Source organism: Peromyscus eremicus, chromosome 1 (genome assembly GCF_949786415.1).
Source record: "Peromyscus eremicus chromosome 1, PerEre_H2_v1, whole genome shotgun sequence".
In the NCBI taxonomy this organism is placed as follows: Eukaryota; Metazoa; Chordata; class Mammalia; order Rodentia; family Cricetidae; genus Peromyscus; species Peromyscus eremicus.
Window position 1 is genome coordinate 175,682,682 of NC_081416.1, and position 22,630 is coordinate 175,705,311.

The following is a 22,630-nucleotide window of genomic DNA, read 5'->3' on the forward strand; positions in this document are numbered from 1 at the left end:
TTAACAGCCCTTGATTAAATAATCAATATATACACAATAGACTTTTATACATGGACACCACTTAAAATCTTACACTATTGGATTTTGCTATATACCACTGAGTTCCCAGTGATGGGTTCCCTGAGAAATCCCATGCAATTCATGGTTATTAGTTTTAAGTCTTAAAAAGTATAAATCACAAACAAAAATGAGAATGGTTTAATTTTGTTGGTTGAAGGGCAGCTGACATCTGCACATGAAAATCATGGAATAACAATGATACCAATTTTCTAATGAACACCATGCAATATTTGGGAACACTGATACTGACTGACCTATGAATTCATTGAAATGTTTGTCAGAACAATGTCATAAGTATGTTCTCTATTTATGCATTGGCTGGCTCATATGATGATCGTATATATAGGACACTTGACATTATTTAGGATACACATATCCAACACTGGAAACATAAAAACACAACATCCCTGGATGCTTTTCAAAGGTCTACCTTCCTGGCACTGTTTCCTTGCTGAGATGCCAGGCCCATTTCCAGGAAATTGATGCCAATATACCTACCCTGCTGCATCTGTGAGGATGGAGAAGTATCAACAAGATGCTCCATGCTAAGACCTGCTGTGGTCTTCGAAACTCCTTGAATAACAGTGACTAGGAAATGTCTGTACCACATCTTTTAGAATTGAGTATTTCAGTTTCCCCCTGCATTCATTTTAGTGAAGTAAAATGGTAAAATAAATAGGGACGAAAGACCATGACTGTTTGTGGCTATTCCTATGCACAAATCTGTAAGGTCACACTGCCCAATTCTGGTAATGAATATTTGTTTTCACAGGCATAGTACATTTCACACAAGGCAAGACATTACTGATCACATCCACTGAACCCCAATATTCTCACTAATAAATAGTCAGTGTGTTTATTTGTTAAGGATTGAGTGTATAAAGGCAAATAAAAGTTTTATGAATTAAGTGTATATATGGCAGATAGCAGTGGAAATATTTGAGTCCCTGTTATCCTTTTAGTTTGAAACTTTCCTTGTTTTTTTTTCTTTTCTTTTTTCTTTTTTTTTTTTAGCTCTATTAGGTGTATATTGTCATGATCTGATCTGAGAAACATCGAGAATAAATGCCTCTTTAATCCAACAGCTGTTTTGTTGCAAAGTGGATACAAAAAGGTCATGAAAGTGGCAAGTGTATCACAAACACAGTGACCTCAGTCTGTGATTATAAGGCCGTGATACACATTGTCAAACACATTTACTTCTTACACGGTTGTGTCTCCCACCTGATATTTTTATTTTGTTGTTATGTACTTGTATGCTTTTTGGTGTTAATTTTTATCTGAGAGGACTAGAGAAAAGGCTCAGTGTTAAAGAACTCTTGCTGCCCTTGCTGATGACCTGGGCTTGGTCCCCAGCACCCATTGGGTGGCCCACAATTAATTGCAATGGAAGTTCCAGTGGACACTGACACCCTCATATGACCACTGTAAGCACTGAATTCCCCCATTGCACACATATACATGCAGGCAAAACATTCATATACACAAAATAAAAAGAGACAAATAAAAACATCTTTTTAAAATTTAGTTTTCACTTCAACATGAATGTTTCCTCCATAAAAAAGTACAAGGTGCAAATAAGACTTTCAAGATTGTAAATAAATACAGTGTTCTAAGTTTGATTTGACATAATAGAATATTGCCTCAACTCTCAGTTTAATTTCACAAGTATGATTTACACCACAAGTTTATGATTCTACCAGAAATATGCATTATTATCATTTCACATATAAAAACTACAGTGGAAACTAATGAGGAATTATTAACACTATTACTCTGTAAAATGCAGTATAAAATACTAACATGTGAATAACAAATAAAAGCATGAGAATAAAACTGAATGACCAAAACAAATGACTGAAAATTCTCCACTTATTTGCTAATACCTTTCTGTTTTTATTTTCAAGTCAGTGTGCCACTATGTACCTCTGGCTATCCTGGAACTAATTTTGTAGATCATGTTGCTCTCAAACTCACAGAGACCTTCCTACCCATGCTTTAAAAATGATGAGATAAAAGTTAGGCACCTCAATAACAGGAATATTTAATTATTATTATATTGATTTATACAGTATAATGAAATTCATGATGATTTAAAATTCAGATAGTGTGTGTTAGATTATAAAGAATAATCAGAATAAAGAGATTCCTTAAATATTCTCCAATGGTATATAGGACGAGTATCTACAGAAGTAGCTGAGTGGTAGAGCCCAGGCTTGCAAAGCACAAAGCCCTATGTTCTAAAATCAATAACAATAAACAGTAACAAAAGGCATGGTGTCACATTCTGCTTAACGTTAAAGTAAGACTAATACAGGGGAGATAACTGGAATTGGAAATGGGTAAAAACTGATGTGTAAAACAGAAAGAGATGACACAAGAATAACACCATAACTTAGCAGTGACTGAGAAATATGGATGTGTACCTAACTTTTTGCAGTCCCTGTGATTTTTACTGTAATATAAGTCCCCCACTCAGTGACTGTGGATACCCCAGAATAACGCAGGCCATCTGTGAGGGTGCTTAAGGACTATTGTAATAAGTCAATAGGAAAACTCATCCTACCCTCCATACTGTGTTGATTAGCTTGGAATTATTATGGTCCTGGTCGTCATTGTCCAATAATTACACTCTACCTTCCTTTCCTTGTTACCTTTCCAAGTTCAAGAGAAAGAGTTTTCAAACCAGATATTTTACCACTGGCCATTCAACACAAAGGTACCACTGCCTGTATAACCAGATGATAAATACAGTGTCACATAAGAAGAATTTTTAACTCAAGAAACATTCACATCTGGGACCTTCCCATGGTTGTGTGCTTCTTATAGTCACATTATATTGTCCACTATCAGAAAAAATCATGATATGTTCACTCATAATAATAATACTTCAAAAATAATCAACACTCATGGAAGGTAGGCCAAATTATCACATTGAATTATTACAATTGTCCTTCAGGACCTTCACAGTTGGCCTGCATTATCCTACTCTACCCATAGTTATCTTTAGTGGGGACCTTACATAGTAGTAAGAACCAACAAGGAAGAAACAATGTTAAAAATGTGAATATTTCTCAGTCCCTCTTTAGTTAATGAATTATACTTGTGCTTTCTCTCTCTGTTCAACAGACCTGGTTCTACCACAGATTCCCATTACCAGACATGAGCACTTATGCAGACCTCGCCCTTCGGATGGATATTCTACCCAACCTGAAATACAAAGTACTAACCAGGCTTCATCATCTGCAGGAAGGTAGGGTCATAGGAGAGATACTGAGGATTAAGAAGCACTTGTAAGAGAGTCATGTCAAACCTGAGATAGAAGTCTGCGACCTCACCTCCCTCCAGAACTTCAATTTTCATTTCATCTGCAGTGACAATGACAGTGTGGGTTTGGGAGACAAAATAATTGATGAAACTTTTCCAGATGCTCATTAACAAAGATACTTAAGATGTTCTGGTGAATATCTCCACAGAGGCGAAGTGTTGTTAGGAGGCATTGAGTTTCCATAATTCCTCAAGTCTAAGGCCCTTGTGGATGGCATTAGAAACTCTGAGGTCTGTTTCACAAGAAAGTTAGTGAAGTTTCTCTATCTCAGTGAATACAGGTTTCACTGACTTCTTGAGCACAAATCAAATTAGTTTTAAAAAGATTTATAAAATTTATTACTTAAAATGAGTATTTCATAGATGTGTATGCCTCTTAGTTTGGTGCACTCCCTTTGTCTCCTTTTCAGTTTACTTTTCATACCCTCCACCAACATTCTCTCCAAATCTCATGTCTTCAAAATAAACACTGAGTCTAGTTACTGAATCTAGTATGTGCCTAATTCAGGGACACATATGGAAACACTGTTAGCCTCTTAAAGTTGAATACTCAAAGAAATCTGACACTTTGTCTCCCAGAAGCCATCTGTGGCCAATAGCTAATATTCAGCCAGTAGTGGGACCTCCTGACCCCCTTCACTAACAATAGCTTTAAAGTCCAGCACCCAAAGCTTTCTCCAAGTGTGCAAGGAAGAACCTACAAACAGCTAGAAAACTCTACTTATCTGAGGTTATGAATAAATCTACGCACACCATGCTCTTTCAGTCCATTCATTTTATTATTTTATGTAAGCTTCTGATCTCTCTGCTCATGTCTCTATGTTCTACTGCTTCTCTACATCTTCTTTTCAGCTCTCATTCTTAGCTCCTCTCTTGTCTGACTATCCATACATTTCTAACAGAAGACTCCTTGAAATGCTGAGAAAAGTTTCAGTACTCTAAAATTCACAGCACATTCTTAGAATAGATGATAAAGAGCATAGCCTTTACCATAGTAATCCAAGCATCCAAGGTCTGAAATAAGAGGGAGAGGGTGCAATGCTCAGAGTGACAAACTCCCTGAGACATAGCCATTTTTCAGGATACTTGGCAAGCAAAGAAATTGCAGGGTTTTCTTTGGGTGCTTTGTGATACTATCCTTTGAAAGACAACTGCAACTCTGACCTTGGGCAGAGCTGTAAAGTTTTAAACTCATGATTTACATACAGAGGTCTTTAGTCTAGTTATAATACTAGTTTTAATTCTATGCATAAGTGGAGCAGAAGTATTTCAGGTCCAATGCCTCACTGATGAGCTATTGGCAGTTGACAGCTACTGGATAAGGGAAATCATTATCTTTGAGTTTGTAGTCACTGGTAGGTTTCCTACACTTGGTGGATGATCCTACACTCATGCTTGTTTAGGAAGCACTAAATAGTCTTATACGCTATCAAAAAGAATGACAGGATTTTAGAGATGGGTCATATGAAAAGCGATACAAGAAGGATTGGAGTGAACGAATAGAGGGTATATAAAGGCTCATATTTCATTATATACCTGACTAAAGTTTCCAAGACATTTTCTAAAAAGCATTAAAAAAAACACTGTGGATAATGATATAACAATTGCACATAATATTTTTAAAAAGGGTGAGATGTATGTTATTTATTTGTTGAGTGCAGTTCTTCTGGGTATGTGTAAGTTCTCCTGTGTGTTCCCATGAGAAATGGGCAAGCAAGTCATTCATTAGTGTCAGAGTCTTGGGAGAAGGGACCAGGGGTTCAGAAGATAAGGTGATAGGAGGACAAGGAATATAATGTTTGGACCTAGGTAGCTTTACAGATGAACCTTTGTGAGTTCAAAGTCACCCTGGAAGTTATGATATAGATTTAGTCTAGGGGAGAAACAGAGCCAGGCACTAGCAGCACACACCTTTAATCCCAGTACTTGGGAAGCATACACCCCCTTAATGCTTGGGAGAGAAAGGGATATAAGCTATGATGAGACAGGAAATAAAGACTTTCTTTGCTGGAGACTTTTGAGTGAGGACTTAGAGCTTTTTAGGCTGAAGAGTTCTAGAGGTAAGATATGGCAGTAGCTTGTTCCTTTGTCTCTCTGATCTTTCAGCATTTACTCCAATATCTGGCCTGGGCTTTTTATTAAAAGACATTTTAAGATTCGTGCAACACATGTCTAAGTGGCTATGCATACAGCATCATCATTGTGTTTAAAAATCTCACAGATTGTTGTTGATTGTTAGTCTTGATCATCAGCCTGATAGATTTCAGGCTTTATATCTATATATATCCATATATTATAAATATATTAATATTTATATATATAACAAATCATAAGTGTAATATATGTTTAATTAATAAAAAGAAAAATATTGTTTTCCTTAATTCTTGAGTAAATGATTTCTAATATATATTAGATATTAGAAATAGATATAGATATATTATGATACATTTACAGTTGTAATTTATTATTATTATTATTTATTTATTATATTACCTTACACAATATGGGCTTTGCCACTATAACAATGCTAGTGGGGACACATACCCTAATCCTGTCTAATCAAAAAAAAAAAAAAAGCTCTTGGTCTAGTCGATGCTGATGAACTTTTTGTTTCAGGGATCAGCTCTTAGTCCAACTGGCGCTAGTGGGCTCTGTCTCAGGGAGCAGCTGCAATCTTACCATATGGTATATGGTGGTAGTGTGACCTGTATGCAGGATGTCTGCCTGTCTACTGGACTCTTAGTCCAGTTGGGTGCTGGCAGGCTCTATCTCAGAAAACAGTTGCAGTCCCAGAGGGTGGGTGGGATTTGAGGAGGTGGGGCTTGGGTTACAGGGTGTGATGGGGGATCGGAGTAGTCTGACCTGTGTGCAGGAGGTCTGCCTACCAACTGGCCTGAAACTGGAACTCCAATGAGTGAGAGTGTAGGGGCATAGGGTTGTGCCCCTCGGCCCAAAGCCTAAGGGGTGGGATGTGTTTTCGGGTATGAGGATAAAGACTCACCTCTTAGTCCAGTCGGGTGCTGGCAGGCTCTGTCTCAGGAAAAAGTTGCAGTCTCGGAGGGTGTGTCCTGACTGTTTTCTTAAGGTGACCCTTTTCCATCCATATTTACACAACATTGTCAGACCAGCCACTTCACTTGAACTGTAGTGTCTACATATGAGAGGCAATAAACTACACCTTCTTAGATCCAATGGAATTTCATCAATATTTGATACTTCATGTCTCTGAGAGTTAAGATTTTCTTGCAAAATGAGAACTAAGTCTTCCTTCTGAATCCCAGTTTGTGGAATCAGCATGGTTTTTCTGATACACTTTATGTTACAAAGAAGTTCTCATGTGATTTATCTTCAAGAAATTTTACATATGTTTCCCTTTAAATGTTCTTATGATTACAGGCACTTGTGACAGAAAAATATGGCCAGATTAATGAGTTTGATTTTTCACCCTAAAACGGTCTTTCTGAGATAGCCATATTGTCCACATGTATATTTCTTGACAAACATTACTGTTGGTTTGATTACACAGGATTAGGGCATGCGTCCCCACTAGCATTGTGATTTGGATCCTTCTGCCTCAACTGCTTGAACACTGATTCTCTATCTTACTCATAATACACTAACTTGTTATTGCAATTACTCATATTGTGGTGACAGCCAAATATAAAATTATTTTTGTTGCATCTTCATAACTGTAATTTTGATACTTTGATGAATTGTAATATAAATAGCTTATTGCAGGATATAGGATGCCTGTGTAAGGGTCACTTGGCCTCCAAAGCAGTTGAGACCCACAGGTTGAGAACAAGTGCATTTGAATGTTGGATTACACACATGTGCCACAATGGGCATCAAAAACTGAACCTTTGCTTTTACTTGGTGTGTGTGATTTTTTCATTTTGTTGTCTTTAGAAAAGCTCTCATGTAGGCAAGGGTGTCCTGGAACACACTATATAGCAGAGAAGGACTGAACTTATGATCCTCCTGACCACATCTCCCAGGTGCTATGGTGCAGGAATGCTCCATGCCATCAGGATATCTCATTGTTATCAGCTGAATTCTGTTTTCTGACACTCACATGTACAGGTCTTAATCCTCAAACCTAGGATATGACCTCATTTAGAAACATATGGAAAACTGTGGTTCTATTCCAAAATTCTCTAATCCCACAAAGGCTACAATCTCTAAAGATGAAAAGGCTAAGAAATCCCTACCATCACAATCCAGGAATCTTTAATGCTGAAATCTTGAGAGACTAAATCCCGCCAATCTACAAGTCTCATGAGGAAAAAAAAAAAAAAAAAACAAGACTGGAGAACATATCATAAGGAAAGGGATCAGAAAGCCAAATGCTGGGGAAAGGATCAGCCACAAGGTATGCCAACAATAAGAACTTCAAAGTGGCCAGGTGGAGATGGCATACCCCTTTAATCCCAGCACAGCGGGAGGCAGAGCCAGGCAAATCCCTTTGAGTTTGAGTCCAGCCTGGTCTACAGAGCAAGATCCAGGACAGGCACTAAAACTACATGGAGAAACCCTGTCTTGAAAAAAACAAACAAACAAAAAAAAGAACTTCAATAACAAAATGTATAAATTGTATTGGTATTCATGTCAGCTCATTCTGTATTTTAATAAATTGAAGGCTCCTGGTGGCTAGCTGTAAGGCTGTACTACATACATCAGGGGGATATCATGGTTTGCCACAACACGTCTACAGGTTACTTGAACTCAGCTAGGCTTCAACCTGGAAATCACCAACACATACACAGATGCCAACATCTCAATCAGCCTGTGCTTGTCTTCAACTCTGCACAGAATCCTGTTTTACAATATACATATTAGTCCTTTTTCCTTTCTGTAAGATACTTTTTAGAGTTCATTCGTTGAAAACATTTGCCAATTGCCTTCTATTTGACATTACCTGAGGTCAGCATCCACACAGCCCCCTCTATTCCATGAGTTTCTAGGGACATGTGGATAGAGCTATGAAGATTAGAGTGGGACTATAATGGAACTGATAGGGATGGCTCATTTGAGCCACTGTGAGCAACTGAAGCTTTTTACTCTACATCAGGACCCTGTCCAACCTGTGGGGGCACATTCTTGAATTTTAAGCAGTAATCACTGATAGCATGGGAGATGGCTGAGAGGGCAATGCATTTACATTGCAAGCCTGAGACTTGGGATTGAAACTTTAATGGGGTATCAAAGTCAGAGGGAATGGCAGGGCACTGACATGAACCTGTAGAGATAAGGGCTGCAGAGCAGAGAATGTTTGGAATCTGTAGTACCAGACATACTTATGTACAAAGCTCCTAACAAGAAAGACACTGTCTCAAACAAGGCAAAAATAAAGAACTGACAACACAGTCCTCTATTGTCCACTCGTGCTGTGGAACTGATGCAAAAAAAAGCAGACAAAAACTCACAAAATCACAAGCACAAGCCACACAAAATATACATGAGAGGCAATTGTATTACAATTCCATTCATTTATTTAATATATATCAGGCAGAAATTATAAGCTATTTAATGCTTTAGAAAAATATTACTTAACATAAAACAGACTCATCTTCTTTATCCACACAGACAGATGGAACAATCCAGAAGTTACAAATCATGTCTTCAATGGTTACTTCTGGTTTAGAAGCTACATGCTTCCTCATCTACAGATGAAACAGTAAGCTGGAGCCCTGCTATCATCTGGTGAGGAAGGTACACAGTTCAGTCTCCTTTGTGGCAATTCCTCCGGTGACGGTGGTATGTGGATGACTGGCGGAAGCTATGGTTACACAGGGAGCAGGTGTAGGGCTTCTCTCCTGTGTGAATCCTCTCATGAGCTTTCAGATTGGTTCGATTGCTGAAAGACTTTCCACAAGTACTACATTCGAAAGGTTTATTTTCCTGGTGTATGACCTTATGTACTCTCAGGTCTGAGCGAGTATAGAAGCCCTTATGACATGTTTTACAGACAAATGACTTTTGCTTCTTGTGTATTCTCTGGTGGGCGGCAAGTCTACTGGGATATTTAAAGGTTCTGGGACATTCCTCACATTTGTATGTCTTTGGGTCTCTGAGGGGTCTCTTTTGGCGACCCCCACGTGTGGAGCTTGCATCATGATTCTGGCAGTCCTCTGTCTGCTCTAGACTGGAGATCATCTCTGGTTGTACCTCCATAGGGACATCTTCAGAAGAAGTTCCTCTATGAATTTCTTCCTGGTACCTAGAGGTGACTTGAATTGTTCTGCTTAAATCCAGAGGATTTCCATCAGAAACTCTTCTGTCTTTAGGTTCATTAAACTGAACTTGTTGGATAAGGGAAAGGGAGTCCATCTCATTTCCAGGACAACTATCCCCATCATTTACATCACTAGTGCTCCAGCCATTGTTTTGGCCATCTTCCCAGTCTTCATGTCCTGTGGAAATAAGACAGTCTATGAAAATGTGCCCAGAAAAGATCCCGACACAGCGCCCTTCCTCTGTGCAGCTTCCTGACACTTACCTGTTGTCAATAACATGTCTTGGGGAATTAGCAAGGGTGTCCTTGCACTCTCTTGTATTGAACTTCTTACTGATTGCTGCCCTTTCAGGAGGTTGAAGGTTTCTTCTAAGGACATATTCTTAGAAAAGAGGGCTTCCTGCCCCTGCATGGAGACGTGAACCTGTAAACAAAGCCAGAGGACCATTACCAATGAATCTGTGGATTTGTGGATGAGTGAAAACCTGTCCTCTAACTGATTGCACAGGATCACTGAACTATGAGTTAGGTCATTTGTCTATCTCTCATCTCTAATGGTGTTATTCTGTCATTCACAAGTTATGTTTTCTAAAGTCCTTATTCACAATGTATTTGCAAGTGTTGAGTCACTGTACCAAGGGAAAAGGTAAGGTTAGGTTTCTGCAATGTCTAGCCACAACTTATTCTTCACCTGGTCAATGCATTGAACAAGGAAAGGTATTCCTGTTCCAATCCAGAGAATAGAGACTTACTCCATCAAAAAAGGCTTCTCATTTTTTTCCAAGGACTGTCTCCATTCCACCCAATCTAGGGCAACTATAATGAAATAGCTGGTTTACTGAGAAGACACCAAGGCTAGGTAGGACATATCAAGGAGGGAGGTAGTCTGGAGATCGAGAAGACCCAAAGGAGCCTGTAAAAATTCTGACATAGACTTGCCTGTGGGGCTTGCACCTCTAGGGCCTCCTCTGTTAATTGATGGGTGTTATCTGTTCTAATATTTTTTTTCTGTTTAACAAAGAGTTGTATGGCTAGTGTTTCTCTGTATCTCCTTAATTTGTAGCTCCTTATTTTTCCTCCTTCTCTTGCACCCAGGATCTATAGTTATTAATCAGTGCCTAGAACCCTTAACATTTCTATATTCTTTGTCTGAAAGATGGCTGCTATGCTAGAAGCTCCTTATTCAGCCTTTGATTAGTAATAGTTAGTTTTTTTTCTGAAATTCTTAGGATGTCTACAGTGTAATTGATGTCCTTTTGGTGTCCTGGTGTCATATTGGCAATTGTAACTTTCTGCTTTCATGCGATTAACTCTGACATTTTCATTCCCAGATAGCTGAGGATTTCCCATCCCCCACTTCCGGCCATTAGTCTGTCAGTGGTCCCTATCTCTTACACTGTCACTTCACTTTGCTGTGGGAGTGGGTTGTATTTCCAATACCTATATTTTTGGTTGCTAAATTTAAATACTAACTCTAGATAAAAACCCTTGGTTGATGATGCCCTTAGTATCATAGCTCTATTTCTAAGGGATGTTGTTTTCTATTATTAAGTCCTTAGTACAACTCACATCTGACTGAAACACTTCTAACACATATATTGTCTCCACCTAAACATGCTGTCTCTGCTGTTAGGAACGTGACAGCATTTTATTTGGAATTCAGTTTCAATCATGAAATGATCAGTTTAAAACAAAATCAAAGGAGTGAAATGTGGGATAAAACAAACTAAAATGACAATGTGTGCATAGAGTAAAAACCTGAAATAAACATCAGGGTGTGGTGGTGGACAGTTTTAATCCAGTACTTGAAGTGCTGGGAAAGTATAATTCCTCTGAATCCTACTCAAGCCAGTTGAACAAAAGTCAGTCCCAAATGGGAAAAAAAACCCTAACCAAGCAACCAAACAAACCAACTAATATCCAAATTTAAAAGTTTAAGGCAATAAGAAGTTATTTCAACCATGACATTTAGAAATGTATGTATGCGGTGTTTGAAAAATGTCACCACCTTGACCATTTCTGAGAGTAACTGAGAATTATGCAGACCTAGACATTTAAAGAAGTTTCAATGTAGTTACATCCAAATTAAGAATTTCAGTTCTAAAACTTTGAATTGCAGCCCTTTATTATTCATCAGGACTTTTCTTAGGGGTGTGTTGGTGTTGAATGTGCATTTAATAGCCACATTTCAGCATCAGAAATCATATTCTACATTCCTGCACATTCAGTTTTTTACATAGGGACTTAATGGCATGTAGTAGACAATTTAGAAAACCATTAAGCCAATTAGATCCCCAGTTTCCACAGCCCAGGTCCTGGAATAACAGGCTAGGTCTGAGAGCCAGAATTTTAAATGTGTGCTGCAATTCCAACTAAATACTCATAATTACAATATAATCACCTACCTAAATGAGCCATCTTCCAATCTCAGCCAGGGTCTCTATTCTAAACACTTACAAGCTTTGCTCAAATATCATCTCCCAGTCTCCCTAACACCATGTAAAGAATTTAAATAATTGTATCAGTCAAAAGAGCCATGCCTTCTTGCACTTTTAAGCCCATTAAATTTATATCACATTTATAGTAATACATAATCTCCATTGTAAATATTTTGTTGGAGTGGGACAGCCTCACATATAAAATAACTACATCTTCTTAATTTTCCCCAAATATAAATGACTGTCTTGATTGCTAACTTAACCATCTCTCAACCAAGGTACTCACCATGATGGGAGGCTTCAAGCACTCATCAGTCAGACTCTCCATGAATCTCCCCATGTTTCTGCCATTTGATTCCCACTTCTGTTTCAAGATAGACTTGTCCTTGTAGTGCCCAGTTTTGAGAAACTGAGCCAAGACCAGCTGAGAAATCATCTGCTCCTTGCTATGCTTTTCTGGCTTCAACCAGGAGGTAAATGACTTCAAGATTGCTTGCAGCTCATGCTTTGCACAGGAACCATTGTCATTTGTGGGAAAGTTGAGCTGAGCAGTTGAGGAGTTACAGATATCTTCTTCCCACTGTAGAGAAGTGTCCTGGCTTGGAATGAAGTTCCTGTTGTCTAATACAAGGCCACTTTCTGGTGACTGGGGTTCAAAGGAGTTGTGCTGGGAAGCCATTCTGTTGAGACTCCTCAAAAAATTCAACTTTCTCAGTCAAGTATCTCTCTTGTGACTTGAAGATCTATTTAAGAAATTGGTGAATATGTTAAAGCTATAAATTAAAACAAACATAATTAAATAATAACAACTAAGAGTCTTATCACAGATGGTTTCTATCTTATTGAGGATTTACTATTGCTGTGAAAGACACCATAATCACAGAAACTCTAATAAAGGAAACATTTCATTTTGGTGGCTCACTTACAGTTCAGAGGTTCAGTCCCTCATTTTGGGGAACATGACCTCAGAACGGCAGAGGTGGTGCTAGAGCTGAGACATCAACAGATATAATCTTACTTATTGATTGAAGCTTGGGAAAAAGACCTCAAATCCAACCCCAATAGTGACTCAATTACTCCAGTTGGTGTGGTCCACACTAAAGGTGTGCCCTCCACATCAAGGTCTGGATTAAAGGCATGTTTCATTCAGTCTTCTACCACAAGGCCACATCTCCTAAGAGTGCCACTCCCTATGAGTTTATGGGTCCCAGATACATTCCAATAAACACAGTTCCATTTTTTCTTGACACTAAATACTTAAACAGAGTCCTACACAATTTATTCTAGAGACCAGAACAAAGAGATGTGACTGTAACAGTACATGACTCATCAGAGAGAAACATCCTAGGTTGATGATGGGAAGACCTGAAGGAAGAGAACAGCAAGGTGTTCAGTAGCACAGGACCATCTGTTCCTTCCCTATAAAAGGTGAAGTTGTAGATGCTGAACCTCAAATATTAAGATTCACCCTTGTCTCCCATTCTAAAGAGCCACAAAGCTAAACTTTCATAAGAAAAACTTTGAATGACCAACAACCTTTAACTCACAGCACAGCCAAGACAAGTCTATAAAAAAAAGCATATGGCTATCCTTCAGAATTTTAATGGTTAAACCCTTGATCAGAAAGTTCCAAAAGACCACACTACATCTTTGAGATCTCCCAAAATTGTGAAGCAGCATCTCCCAAACCCCACAAATATTCACAAAACACACATACTCAAGCAACAAAGAAGTCAAATGTTCCTATTCTACAGTTACTTGTCTCTACAGTGAATTTCTCCAGTGATTCCAGCTGGCACTAGGAGCCGATGTGTATCCAGGTCACTGCTCTTCTTCATCTGAGGTTCTGTTCAAGTTGACTTCCTTTTATAGTGCCTGGCTTCAGTGATTCAATCTGAGATGCCTATCACTTGATAATAAGATTGGACCACACCTCCTGCTTGTGGGTGTGGCAGTCAACACTTTCATCCTATCAATCATTAAGTGGACTGGAGGGTCTCCAGTCCCAGGACAGCCTGCTAGTGTAGGAAGACCAGTGAAAAGCCTCACTAGAGCAGAAAAAAACAAGCTAACCAAACGGGAAAGACACTTGCCCCTCTGATTGAATTACACATGGAATCCTCCCTCAGCCCCCAGCTCTGCATCTCTATGCAATCCTGGATTATGCCATGGAAGGAGAACACATCCAAAGCAAGCATAGTCAGTCACTGCAGTGAAAGGGGACAGTAACATGCTGAAAGGAATATAAAGACTGTCATTCACCTACTATGACTTCTGACGTGTAGCTCATTCCAAACTGGTTAAAAATTTCTGATATCCAGAGGGTTTGGAATTCAAATGCTGCAGTGAATAAGGTAAAGCCTTGGCAGTGGAATGAGACACACAGAGAAAAGAGCCCAGGAGGTGTCTGAAGCACAACATAGAAAAGACAACCTTTCCTGGACTCATCTCTATGGACAAAGTGAAGATGTTTGACTTGTTTTACATGATGTATGATAGATATGTGAGGAGGATTGTAGTTTAGGGTGCACTTAAAATGTATATACAACATGTGGATTTCCCTGAGGTGATACTTTAATTGTGCTCAAAAGTGGTTTCAATTTGTATGTTAATAGATAAAGTTGGCATGGAGATCAGAAGTCATAGGGAGCCTGGAGCAGAAATCAGGCAGTTGTAGTCCAAGCCTTAAATGCAATGACCTGGCAGGCAGAGTCTTTGTGTGGTCAAGGACACAGTCAAGCCTGGTGACACAAGCCTTTAATCCCAGTACCAACCATACAGACCTGGATGTCTGTATAGACAGGCAGTGACTAGGAAGACATGTGGCTGGTCTTAGAGTCAATGAGAAAGCAGAACAGGAAAGTAATAAAAGTGCAGGTTAGGCAGGATGAAGCTCTCTGGTGTAGGAAACTACAACTTGATGGTGAACTAAAGGGTAGTCAGTGGCTTTTCACTAATTCTCTGATCTCTTCGGCTATTACTCCTATATTTGGCTCTGTGTTTCTTACTTATTAAGACTTTTTAGAAATTTGTCTACATTTTCCTGTCTTTTTTTCTTTGCTTTTCTAATTTGTTGGTGTTTGCTTGTTTTTTCAAATGGCTGCCTTGTTAGCCAGGTCTACTCACAAACTCATTAGGTTGTAGACAATGATCTTGCACTACAATTCTATGGCTTCAAAGTACTCAGTACTGGGGGCCCAGAGCTGTCTCACTACTTCAAGAATCCATTTTGGTTTTTGGTCTGTTCTTTACTGTCTTGTTGTTGCTGCTGTTCTGTTTTTTAAAACATTGTCTCACTATGTCTCCCTGGCTGTTCTGTAACTATTATGTAGTCCAGTTTAATTTCAAACTCGCAAATGCTTGCTCTGGGATTAAAGTGCAGGGATTAAAGGCTTGTGTCATTATGAATGAATTTCTCCAAGCACGCTGATTGTTAGGTTGAATTGTTTCCCCTGATATCCACATGTTGAGGTCTTATGCCCAAAGACTGTGGTCTTATATCAAAATGTGCTGAATCCCAACAAATTGACAGAACCCCAAATGCAATCATCCCAAAGAAGCCTTAAAGCTCAGTGACTAATATTTCTGAAGTCTGAAGTCCTTTAAAAATATATTACTATAATTTTGAATGTTGAAACCTCAAGCCTCAGTTCTTCTGGGAGAATAAAAAATCCACATAATAGGAAAAAATGTTCAAGTTTGCAAATGGATTAACCAGAAGTTGTGAATATGATTGAATCTTCAGTTTGTTGATGATATTCTGGGTTTTAAGTAATTAAAGCAATGTTGGCCAGAAGAAATATTCTTATGAAAACATTTGTTTCCAGAGAATCATAAACATACCCCTGTGTTTTACTATTCACTTCCTTCATGAGAATTGCAGGGGACACAATTCAGCCTTACAATTCCAATGCTTGGAGAAAGTCAGGTGCCTTTAATCCCTACACACACCTTTAATCCCAGCACTAAATAAACACAAGCAGGTGCATATCTGAGTTGAGCCCATCTCACACTACAGAGTGAATTCCAGCTGGGGTTTCAGAGATAGAAAGTCTTCAAACCAGAATTAAAGAGAAAAACAAACAAAAAGGATGCCTGAAGGAGGGAGGCAATCTTCAACCCCAGATCCGGGGAGTAGAAGCCATAGAATTGTAGTGCATGGCCATCCACAATGACTTTGTGAATTCATAAGAAGAATGTACTGAAAGTAAACATATTGCAACAACAAAATCAAAGATAGAAAAGTAAACAAAGGAAAGAAAAAAAGTAATCAAAGGAATAATGAAGAGAGACCGAAAATCACCTTGCTCTTTTGGGCCACCCAATTTTAATTGCTCCGCAGATCACAGTCTTCATCTCATGTCTATCAAACCTCATGTTTTCCAAAGAGAAATACATGCCACTCTCTCTCCCAACAGAAATAAACATGCTACAACCTCTGGTTTTTCTATGTTGTGTCTCAGACTCTCCTGCTTGCCTCCTGCCTTCTGTCCCATTCCAGTGCCAAGGGTCCACTAGATTGAAGACAATTGATTTGACCTCTCTTGGCAACAGTCACTCACAAATAGCTCCTTGGTTACTGATGGAAATTTAACAACTCTTACCAAAAGTATATTGAAAATGGAAGGAAGAATGAAGGATTAAATAAATACAAAAGGAAAGGAAGAAGAAATGAAGAAAAGATTAGAAGATTGTACTTTAAGGTGCAAAGGTATTAAAGATTACTTTTGGGATCTGGTGGAAATAATTAGATTTTCACCAGAAGGGATGAATACAGTTCATTCTACATCTAGTAGTAAATACCCGACAGTTCCTGTTAAAATATTTTTTTTGTTTTTTTTCGAGACAGGGTTTCTCTGTGTAGCTTTGCACCTTTCCTGGAACTCACTTGGTAGCCCAGGCTGGCCTCGAACTCATAGAGATCCGCCTGGCTCTGCCTTCTGAGTGCTGGGATTAAAGGCGTGCACCACCACCACCCGGCCTGTTAAAATATTTTTAAACTCAATTCTAGTCACACCAATATAGTCAATTCACACTACCCTGGAAAATCTCAAATTTATTTTTATCTATATGTACATATTAAAGTAATTCTCACCTGCATACTGTGGGATGCCACAGTAGCAATTGCTGAGCTGAACCGCTGAGTCTGTCCTGTGTTGAGATGACACTCTGGCCCTGATTTATTGCTTTCTTATTCCATGGTCCCCTTTCCTACTACAGAAGTAGATTTCAACTCAACTCTCAATCCATAATATCATGTACATAAAGAATTGAGGAAACTTTAAATGACTCTCCACCAATTAGGTGTCAGTTCAAATGTGTACAAATCAAAAGAGCAAATCCAGTGAAGCAATTAGGAGGACTTCGGGAGAAAACATCTCTGTGAGTCAGCAGTTTCTCAAGGGATACAGAACATGCAAAGAGCCTATGTTAAGAATGTGAAGTTGCTGAATGTAGTGTTGTACCCAGAATCCCCAAAGAGCACCAAGAGACCAAATCTGATAAAAAAATTTTTAAAAAAGCAAAATCTTTTTACCGTTGTTGGGTAAACCCTGGCCTCTCTGTCTATCTGATGCAGCAGAGCAGGAGAGACCCAGAGTAGCAATGGGGCAGGGTTTTCATAGGGGTAAAGCAAGGGGTTCTTCTGGTCTTCAGACTACATAGGAACAGACTTGGGATTGGTTTATGTGAGGGACAGTTATGCTAGTAACTTTAATTGGCTAGGGTTAGTTTGGGGTTACAGTTACCAATTTCTGGGCAAGCATGGACCAGTCCCATGTTTTTTTCCTGAGCTGCTGTGGAGACTGGCTGGCCTATCAAGTGCTGACTGTAGGGGCTGGCTCAGTGGCAAAAACTTGGTGTGTCCTATCTCCTGGTCCTGCTGGCAGGGACATCAGTGATTAACAGTCTTTTTTCATGGCCCTCCCAGAAACTAATAGCTCAGTTCATGAAACTGACATTGAGGCCTGATCTCTGAGAGAAGACTATGGTGGTATTGTGTCCCCCAAAATATTGTGTACCCTAATATCTGGGGTCAGAGAACTAGATACTTAGGATAGGCAGTGGTAGCACACACCCTTAATCCTAGCATTCCAGAGACAGAAATCCATGTGTTCAAAGATACAGCCAAGCATGTTGACACATGCCTTTAATCCCAGAAGGTGAACTTTTAATCCCAGGGAATAATGGCAGAAATCGGAAAGGTGTATAAGGCATGAGGACCAGAAACTAGAAGCATTTGGCTGGTTAAGCTTTCAGGTTTTGGAGCAGCACAGTTCAGCTGAGAGCCATTCAGATAGGAGGACTCAGAGGATTCCAGTCTGAGGAAACAGGATCAGCAAAGGAACTGGCAAGAACTTTTAAGATTCCTGCTACATCTGGCGGCCAAGGTTTGTGCTACAAATTCACGAAAAAGCCGCTTGCCTGTGGCCTTGTGGGCCCCAGCTCAGACCTGAGCCACTTGTGGTGGCACACACTGGTAGGATTTACTGAAGAAGACAGAGGCAGGAGGATCCTGAGTGTGAGGCCAACCTAGGAGAAGCTTTGGCTGGCGCTGAGCCACAAACAGCGGTGGGACCATGGAGGCAGTTGCTGCTGCTCCGAGTTGCTGGCTCCTTCTCATCTTATTGGTGACTGCGGTGAAGCTGCTACCTGGGACAAAGGGTTTACTGATGCTTGTTCAGAGAATGGCCAGGACCATCTTATTACAAGAAAACATCGACAAAGGTCAGGTTGGGAAAGTTGGCAAGACAATTGCTGTGAAGATTTTCTTTTCTAGAGAAGAACGATCATGGTTCCTAGAAACAGACATTTATGAGACTGTGTTTGCTCCAAACCACAGAGGAGGGACAAAAAAACATTCTAAAGGGAACCATGACCACACCTAACAGGGACTTTGGAATCTTCAAAGGATGATAGGATCCCACAATGATGATTCCACATGGACTATGGTAAAGCCATTAAGCTGATTAACACCAAGGAAAGATCGGCTTTGGACTACAAACTGCTCAGGACAATTTGGAGATGGCTAGCTGAGATGATTCAGCCTGACAGACTACTCGAGCAAGGACTTGAGACAAGCCCTGAACTTTCTCACTATGTAGCGACTGGACAAATGATACAGGACTTGACAATTAACCCAAAAGTTTTCGGTTCAGGATGCCCTAAAAATGTCTTCAACCCTAGAAAGAGGAAGTAATTTTAAGGAAATAACACCCACATTCCCAAGAGGTGGGATGGGATATTTTTGGTCGTTTAATGATTTTTGGATATTGTCATTGTTTATGATGGTTGGTTACAAGTTGTTAATTGTTAATGGTCAGGAAAAAAGCTGATCATGGAGATTAGATTCAGAGGTTTTGTTTAAAAAAAAGCAAGGAAAATTAAAGAAGAGAATATAGGTATGAGGTAGATCACTGAATTTGCCCTAAGAAAAAAAGATAAAGAAGTAATAAGATAAATGGGTTATTAATTGAATCTATTCTTTAAGGAAAAAGGGGAAGATATAAAAATGACAAAAGGTAGATTACTGAATCTATTATGAAAAGAAAAATACTTTTAAAAAGGAACTACTGCTGGGCGGTGGTGGCACACATCTTTAATCCCAGCACTCGGGAGGCAGAGGCAGGTGGATCTTTGTGAGTTTGAGGCCAGCCTGGTCTACAGAGCGAGATCCAGGAAAAGGCACAAAGCTGCACAGAGAAACCCTGTCTCAAAAAAGCCAAAAAAAAAAAAAAAAGGAACTACTTGTTTTACATAGGATAAGTAATGAAAATTTTTTTGTCTGAGTTTATCAAATGGTATTGGACTGGACATTGTTAATATATATAATGGAGTTTTTTACTGTATATATTGTATAGACTTATTAGATAGTTTTTCTTGTATTAGTTATAAGCTTTTTTAATTTTAGACAAAAAGAGAGGAAATGTGGTGGTATTGGGTTCCCCACAATATTGTGTATCCTAATAAACTTATCTTGGCTCAGAGAACAGAAAAGCCACTAGATACTTAGGATAGGCAGTGGTAGGTAGCACACGCCTTTAATCCTAGCATTCCAGAGACAGAAATCCATCTGTTCAAGGATATAGCCAAGCATGGTGACTCACACCTTTAATCCCAGAAAGCAAGCATTTAATCCCAGGGAGTGATGGTAGAAAGTGGAAAGGTATATAAGGCGTGAGGACCAGAAACTAGAAGCATTTGACTGGTTAAGCTTTCAGGCTTTGGAGCAGCATTTCAGCTTAGAGCCATTCAGATATGAGGACTCAGAGGCTTCCAGTCTGAGGAAACAGGATCAGCAAAGGAACTGGCAAGAACATTTAAGATTCCTGCTACAGAAGACTGAGCAGCCCACTATGGCATCTGCTTGGTCTTTTCAATAGGACGAGTTGAGAGCCTTTTCTAATGCCCAGACAATCTTAACAGATAATTTTAAACTCTGAAGTACAACTGAACAAATAGGTGTAAAGGAAGGAGAGGCAATGGATAATCTTTATGTCCCTCTCTTCAAGAGACTTTTGCTAAAAGTTAGGTTAATTTCACTATGCAAATGTCATTCATCACTTTTGAACTATGCTGTACTCTATTTCACCCATGAAGTAATTTATATGGATAGGCAATGCATGGCTCTTTATTTAGGGTTATTTTGCTCTGAACTTCCTTTAAATTGTTTGTCTGCATGTTTCTCTGCACATACTAAGGGAGAATAATGATTACTGTTGTAGTTTTTTAACAAAGCATTTTTATGAAATCTTTGAGAGTACCATATACACTTTGAATACGTTCACCATTTTCTTATCCTCTGAAGTCCTCTAAATGCACCCTCATATTCCCAAGCCCTTGCGACTGCATGTCCTCTACTTTAATAACCAACCACACTGTGTTATTCTCTAGAAATGCCCTAAGGTAGGCCAGGGTCATAATTCACCCTCAACATTTCTACATGACACAGGAACTCAGCTCAGCTTCCTCAATGAAATCAACCACATTAAGGTGCCATCAACTCAGTGACCCTATGCATGCTGGGTTCAACTATGCACACAGTTTCAGTTTCTCAATAGAGCTATTATTCCCTTTTCCTTCCTTGACTGCAGTTTTTGATGTTTATTCATGAACAACTTCTGCATTTTGTAATCTATTTATCATCTTCTCTGGCCAGCTTCCATATAACCACCTAATTTCTAGGTGTTCTGTGGCTAGACCCATGAAGAGTATAGTGTTAATGGTGGTATATTCTTGAACTGTAAGCACTCACAGGATTGGAGATGGCTAAAAGAGTGATGCATTTACCATGCAAGCCTAAGACTTGGATTTGTGGCCTTAACAGGGTAGAAAAAAGTCAGATAGAATGGCAGGGCACTGACATGAACCCCTGTAATGATGAGAGCTGGAAACCAGAGAATGTTTGGAATCTGCAGTACCAGATATGCTGGTGTACAAAGCTCCAAATAAGAAGGACCCTGTCTCAAAAATAAAAAACTGACAACTAAGTCCTCTATTGGCCACTCATTCTGCAAGAATGCAGAAAAAAAAACAGATAAAAACTCACAAATATCACAAACACACATCACACAAAATATAAATAAGAGGCAATTCTATTACAGTTCCATCCATTTATTTAATACATCTCGGGCACAAATTATAAGATACCTTAAGACATTTAAAAAATGTTAGTGAACACACAAATGACTCATCTTCCTTACCCACACATGGCACTGGAACGTGACAACACATAGAGGGAACAATCCAGAAGTTAACATGTCACATCTGTTTGCTGTTTGGAAACTACACGCTTCTTCATGTGCAGATGAGACACTGAACTGGAGCCCTGCTAACCTCTGGTGAGGAAGTACACGGTTCACTCTGACTGGTGGCAATTCCTCATTTGACAGTGGATGCGGATGGTTGGTGGAAGCTCTGGTTACACAGGGATCAGGTGTAGGGCTTCTCTCCTGTGTGAATCCTCTCGTGATTCTTCAGGTTGGTCTTGTGGCTTCTCTGGTTATGTCTGACCTCATGAACTAGGAAGGCTGAGACTGGATAGAAGCCTTTCTGACAAATGGGAGTGACAAATAGCCTCTCATTGCTGTGTATCCTCTGGTGAGCTGAAAGGTTACAGGGATATTTGAAGATTTGGGGACATTCCTCGAATTTGTAGTTTTGAGGTTTTGCTGAGTTCTTGACCTTTGACCTGCATATGTGGATATTATCTCATGATTTTGGTATACAGGGTCCAAGAGGGACTCTTCTTACAGCTGGATGTATTTTGTCTTGCTCTTCTGACTTCCTGAGGGATTCCAAAAGTAACACCCACATTTTCAGGCTTAGGATAATGTCCTCTCTGGATAACAAGAAGGGAATCCATCTCATTTATGAGACTACTAACACAGCCATTTCCTTCAGCATTACAGAGAGAGTTGTGGCCATAGTCTCTGTTTTCATGCCCTGTGGAAATAAGAGAGCCTATTGAGACTGTGTTTGGAAAGGGAACCCCACAAGACACCCCTCTGCCGTCCAGGTTCCCAACTGAACATTGCCAAGAATGTATCTTGTGGAATCTGCAAGAATGTCC

The 22,630-nt window shown here is 39.4% G+C and overlaps 1 protein-coding gene across 1 annotated transcript; it reads right to left on the bottom strand.

Moving 5' to 3' along the window:
• Positions 1–9,108: 9,108 nt before the first annotated feature.
• LOC131899673 (zinc finger and SCAN domain-containing protein 4-like) lies at positions 9,109–12,739 on the bottom strand. Its single transcript, XM_059251187.1, has 3 exons — positions 12,347–12,739; positions 9,887–10,046; positions 9,109–9,800 (listed from the first exon to the last, which is right to left on the bottom strand). The coding sequence occupies exons 1-3, from the start codon at positions 12,737–12,739 to the stop codon at positions 9,109–9,111; spliced, it is 1,245 nt and encodes a 414-aa protein (XP_059107170.1).
• Between the last annotated feature and the right edge of the window lie 9,891 nt (positions 12,740–22,630).

Coding starts and splice junctions, on each gene's coding strand:
- LOC131899673 (XM_059251187.1), bottom strand. CDS start 12,739: ATGGCTTCCCAGCACAACTCCTTTGAACCCCAGTCACCAGAAAGTGGC. Junction 10,047..12,346: donor GCTTGAAGCCTCCCATCATG/GTGAGTACCTTG, acceptor CTTTGTTTACAG/GTTCACGTCTCCATGCAGGG. Junction 9,801..9,886: donor AGACATGTTATTGACAACAG/GTAAGTGTCAGG, acceptor TTATTTCCACAG/GACATGAAGACTGGGAAGAT.